Source organism: Lissotriton helveticus, chromosome 6 (assembly GCF_964261635.1).
Source record: "Lissotriton helveticus chromosome 6, aLisHel1.1, whole genome shotgun sequence".
NCBI classification, from domain to species: Eukaryota; Metazoa; Chordata; class Amphibia; order Caudata; family Salamandridae; genus Lissotriton; species Lissotriton helveticus.
The window spans coordinates 848,986,431-848,992,430 of record NC_136067.1 but is presented as its reverse complement, the minus strand read 5'-3'; the positions used below and the strand labels follow the sequence as shown (position 1 = coordinate 848,992,430).

The window sequence follows — 6,000 nt, the reverse complement described above, 5'->3', positions numbered from 1 at the left end:
AACAGTGTGGATTCAAGTTATGTTTCTTTGATTATTTTTCATTTGTGTGGTTATATGTTGCATTGCTACTGGGACCCCTCTCTTTTCACTTACTGCCCCGGACCGAGGCAGGATGAGGCCACCACATGCTGTGCCAGCCCAGACTGACTCGTTGTCATTCTGTATGGGGCAATCAGCCCTACACAGAATGATAATGGGCGGGTGGGGCTGCTCTGGTGCTCAGAGGAGTGTGAGGCGGCCCCATCAGGGAGCTGAGGCCTTTTGCAGGGGAACAGCTCTGTTCCCTGCAATGCTTAAAAGCCCCGGCGTCAAGCCTCACTCCTGGATGCATTTGTACAGATGGGCTTGCGCAGGGGGGGCAAGGAGAGGCGCTCCAGGGGGGGGGGCAAGCGGACGCCCATGCATATACTTAGATGCTAAACGAATCATTTTCTACTGCTGGACGCATTTTCTTTACAAGTGTTGGTCCTCTCAGCAGCCTTCAAGCCGCTGATCCAGGAAATGTCGATTATCGCTCGGATATGTTTGCCGATTTTACCGTTTATTCTCGGTCCGCTCGCGCTTGACTGGGTGGCCTGAGCCAATCAGCGGGAGTATTCAAATATTTCCACGCGCACCTGCTTCTTGTTGGCGAGTGAGATCTGAGAGGCGTGGCTTTTCAGTTCGCCCCCCTTGGTATCATAGACGTGGCTTGGTGCTCTCTAGGAGGGCAGGAGGAACAGAACCATTGGACGCACCAGAAGACTGCGCCCGCAGCACCCCGTCCTTAGCCACCCCCAGCAACATGGTCGACGCGTTTATAGGCACCTGGAAGCTGGTGAACACCGCAAACTTCAATGAGTACATGGAGGTTCTCGGTAAATACCGCCTCGGGGGAGAAACTGTCCGTCTCATGGAGGGCTGCACATTTCTAGAGTAGAGTCCGTGTTATACTTTGCTCGAGACAGGCATTGTTTCGCGAGGCAACACCCCACCCTCAGCAACATGGTTGACGCGTTTATAGGCACCTGGAGGCTGGCGGAGGCTAAAAACGTCAATGAGTATATGGATTCTCTCGGTAAATGGCGCCTCGGTGGATAAACTGACCGTCTCATGGAGGGCTGCACATTTCTAGACTGCGTGTTATGCTTGGCTCGCGGCTTCTCGAGACAGGCATTCTCCTCGGTAAGCTTAGGCCTCGCGCCTTGCTTGTCTCGAGAGGCGGGTGTCCGTGGAATGTTGAGGGGCTTTTGTGTTGTAAGGGGGACACGGTTGGGGTGACAGTTGATTCAGGCTGGCCAATAGAAGGGTCCGCTCTTTCCTGTCAGAATAACTCCTTACCTCCTCCTATCAACGTGTGTGCGCAGTCTATCTACAACAATTGGCATATCGTAGAATGCGTGTTATAGAATACATATCGCATGGGGGGGACGTTTGTAGGGGCGCAAGGACCGCAGGTGGTGCACATTGCGTTGTAGATTTAATTTAACTTGCGTTTCTTGGGATGCGTATGTCAAGGCCTGCGCCTGGAAACATGACATATTATTTCCAGCATCATAGGCTTGAAGTTTATATACACATTTCCTTGACTGTTAATGTCATGCTTAGGGGTGCGTTCTTCAAAGACTTCATATTTGATGGACTTCCCACAAACGCATTTCTTGTGTGGTTCGTATTTTTGACTCGGGTTCGTTTATCACGGCATGCGCATGGTGACATGAGGTATAATGTCCACACTCACCCAGCAGCAGCCACTGCAATTCTTAACTTACAAACCCAATGGAATGTACATTTCTTGGCCGCACATCATGTCATACACTCCCTAGGGTGTGTATCTTCTGTCCAGCGGGTGTCGGGGAGCTACCCATGTAGTGAAGGGGTGAGGCCGCATGATCTGGGAACAGGCCTGGCGCCGAGTCTTTTCTTTCGTCTACGGCTGCTGTCTCCTTCCCCAAGCCGCTCCCGCCTGTGCGTGAAGTCGATACATTGACCCAGTATCTGCAGGCGTGCAGCTTTCCGAACAGCGGGAAGCTCTGCTCGATGAGACACGATCTAAACCGTCGCTGAAGATGCACTGAGAAGACATTTCTACATGGCCACTGGAATTATGCGACTCTGTGACCGAGGAGTTTTCCTCAAAATCATTGATTTAGTCGCATCTATCACATAGTCCATTATCTATTGCATACTCTGCATATGTAAACCAAAACATTTATTCTAGGTAAAATGGATTCGAAAGTTATTAAAGCAAGCATTTGCAATGCTATATGTCTCGCATCCACGCGAGTTTGAGCTATTGGCATTGTAAATGACAATGTCTTTTATTTATGTTTTGGGTTTTAAAACATAAACAAAAGGCATTTTCATTTACAATACTATTGGCTTAAACGCTCGCAAATGTTCCACCTATTGCATTGCAATAAAGGGCCTTCTTGACCACTTATTAGATTGTAAATATCAGAGGACGTTTTCAAAGTAGTGCTAAATAGTTCAGTGAAGAAAATGTGTAAGTGATGTTGCTCTGTGATTACACCCACCCTGCTCTTCAGGAGGAATAGAGGGGCGTGGACTATTTCCTGACCTCTCCGTGATTTGAATGTGCAGTGTGGCATTGCATAATGTCATTTCTATCCTTGGCCTAATAAAAAAAACACTTCAGCTGTAGTAGGGTCCTGGCTTCACCTCCTGGTGCAGGGAGGGCTGTGCTTTATGGCAGGCAGGCAGGCAGGCAGGGTGGTGTCGGCTGCAGCTCCAGCCTCATACAGTGCCCCTGCTATTACTAGTGAGTGAGAGGCGCTGAGGTGGTGGTATTGGTAATGTTGGTGGTGCTATTGGTATCGGTGGTGGTGGTGGTAGTGGTGTTGGTGGTGATATTGATGGTATTGGTGGTGGTGGTATTAGTGGTCGTATTGGTATTAGTGGTGGTGGTATTAGTGGTCGTATTGGTAGTGGTATTGGTATTATTGGTGGTGGTGGCTGTGGTATTGGTGGTGATGATATTGGTGGAAGTGGTACTGGAATTGGGATTGGTGGTGGTATTGGATTGGTGGTGTTATTGGTATTGGTGGCAGTGGTGGTATTAGGATTGGTGGTATTGGTGTCTTACCTCATGAGCACAGTGTTTAAATCGGTTAAAGGAAGGTGGGGTATTCCACTCAAGTTTTCATCCTTCCGAGGTCGATAAAGTGAGTACCATTTAGTTGAGTAACAATAACTATTTGAAAATTAAGCGCCACGGGGTGAACGTGCATTTCACAAATACACATTGTATTATGTTCAACAATGGTCGATGTCCCACATACCTCCTGCCATGCTTCTCTTAGTAGACAATCTACTCTCAACACTACACATACCCTAGCTACTCTTGAAGATGGGACCTCCTTCCTGATCCACCACATATACCCTTAGCCGTCCCCCCTTTGATCCACCTGCACTCCGAACGTGGGCGAACTGGCCAGCAATCTCCCTGGGCCTTCGCACACTGCCCCCTCGTGGTCGTCTCTGCTCTGTTCACTCTGTGTATGTTTTTTTTCCGCAGGAGTGCCCTTCGCCACCCGGCAGGTGGGAAATATGACCAAACCTTCCCAGATCATCAGCAAAATTGGCGACAAGGTGAAGATCCGCACCGAGAGCACGTTCAAAATAACGGAGATCATCTTCAGGCTGGGCGAGGAGTTCAACGAGACCACAATTGACGACAGGAAATGCAAGGTAAGGCCACTGCCCCACACCATTGACGTTAGGGTGACCATCCGTCCGTAAATTTCACGGACTGTCTGTAATTTGGACCTCACATCCGTTGTCCGTGATGATCCCTTTTACGGACGCCTTTTGGCCATCACAGGGAGCAGCACTGCTCCCCTGTGAGAAGCCTTAGCCCCTTGATGCTTGCGCCTCACACCCGTCCTCGAGCACAAGAGCAGCCCCACCCGCCCATTGTCATTCTGTATGCCGGCTAATTGCCACATACAGAATGTCAATGGGGCAGTCTGGGCTTTTAAAGCATGTGGTGGCGTCCTCCTGCCTCAGTGCACAGCAGGGCACTCTGTTAGATGAAAGGTAAAACGCCCATGCTGCAATGTTAGAAAACATTATACATAAAGAAGCCTGTGAAACAAGTTAAAAAGAACAAGCTATTTTCTTTCACTATCTCATCATTTTAGAACTGAAGTAATTTCAATATTATATTCAACAAAGCCATGGTTACTGCTTTTTTATTTTAAGCAAATAACAACCATTGACAAAGCCAGTAGTCCTGGCATGTTGTTGGTGTAATGATACTTGCTGTATTATATATCTGAATGCAATGACAGAAACAACATAATACCAGTCGCGCGAAACACCAAGGTAAGCACAGATTTTTAGCCTCGGTGTTTTAGTGTTTTAAACCACGCCCTTAATTACATCGAACACCCCCTTTGAAGAGACCCCCCCCCCAGTTTTCTTACGCCACTGAAAGCCCTGAAAACACCATGTCACAATCACCTCACCTCCTGGCACTGTGCGTCATGCATGACTCATGACTTCTAGTTTTCAGATTGCCTATGTGCAGGGGCATAGTGAACCCTCCCCCACCCCACCCCTTGCTTTAGGAAATACAGAAGTTCTTGATGGGCTTCTTCTGTCTGCAACTTTGCAGACAAAGGCTCAGCTCATAATGTGAAAAGGTGGGTGAATAAATAAGTGAAGGAATGTGTGAATGGCTAGATGGATTAGTGTAAGAATGAATGGATGAATGAAAGGGTGAATGGATAGAGAATGAAAGAAAGGATGGATGAGTGAATGAGTGGAAGTATGGATGAGAGAAAAGGTAAATAGATGTATGTATGAATGGAAGGGTAGATGGATGGGTAAAAGGGTGTATAGGTGTGTGTGAAAGGATGGATGGATGAGTGAAAGGGTATATGATGGGTGGGTGAATGGATGAGTGAAAGGATGGATGGATTGATGAATTGATAAGTGAAAGGGTGGACGGATGGATAAGTTACAGGGTGGATGTAAGGATTGATGAGTGAGTGAAAGGGTTTAGATGGACTAAAGGATGGATAGATGAGTGAAGAAGTGAAAGGGTGGATGGATGAGAGAACGGATGGATGAGTATAGGGTCAATGGATGGATTCATGAATGGATGAGTAGATGGGTGGGTGGAAGGATGGATGGAGAGAGAAAGGGAGGATGACTGACTAAAAGGGTGAATGGGTGGAAGAATAAGTGACTGGGTGGATGGATGAGTAAGTAAAAGGTTGGCTGGATGGGTGAACGGGTAAATGGCTGAATAGATGGATGGGTAGAAGAGTGGACGGATGACTGAAAGGGTGGGTGGATGAATAATGGATGGATGAGTGAAAGGGTGGATGGAGGGAGGGATGAATGAAATGATGGATGGAAGGATAAATGGTTGATAGGTTTGCAATTGGTTGAATATGTTTGGATATAGATGAAAGGACAGAATGAATGGTGAAAGACTGAATGATATATAAAAGAAGGATTACACCTTGTAGTACCCATTATCTTAAGTAACATTTCCTATACATTGACTTTCACGTTTGTATGTGTCATTGTCTGTACATAATGTGTGTGTGATGTAACACACTCTGAAACCCTGCCCTACATACTTGGGTTGAGTAACACTATAAAAGAAATTAAATACACATGAGAGACGGTCTAAGTGAAGATGAGGGGCACCATTGGAGGGTGGTAGCAAGGCCGGACTGGCCAACCGGGCATCAGGTGTTTCCCTGGGAGGCTGGAAAGGGGGCTGAGCGGTTTTGTTACTTGGGGCTGGCACTACAAAGTTCCTTGTATATCCAGTAGTTTTTAATCAGCAATAAAAGGGGCCTCGCTTATATTCAGGTGTGGTTCACCATCGTCTGGTGACTAATGTACCTGGTGGAGCGAGATGCCAGTTTTGAATCGTCTAAATTAACAAGCAGTGGCCATACTGAAAAACTGTCAACTGCACGATTGTCTCAACCTAACATAAACTTGTTTTGACTTGCACTTAAGTGGTACTATTGCACG

General features: G+C 47.2%; 1 protein-coding gene across 1 annotated transcript in view; it reads left to right on the top strand.

The window, feature by feature from the left end:
• The first annotated feature begins 662 nt into the window (after positions 1-662).
• Positions 663-6,000, top strand: part of LOC144763137 (fatty acid-binding protein, brain-like) — a 464,561-nt gene continuing 459,223 nt past the window's right edge. The window contains exons 1-2 of the mRNA XM_078648458.1: positions 663-857; positions 3,518-3,690. Of these exons, the coding sequence (XP_078504584.1) occupies positions 785-857; positions 3,518-3,690 (246 nt within the window). The 5' untranslated portion in view covers positions 663-784. The remainder of the gene's footprint in view (positions 858-3,517; positions 3,691-6,000) is intronic.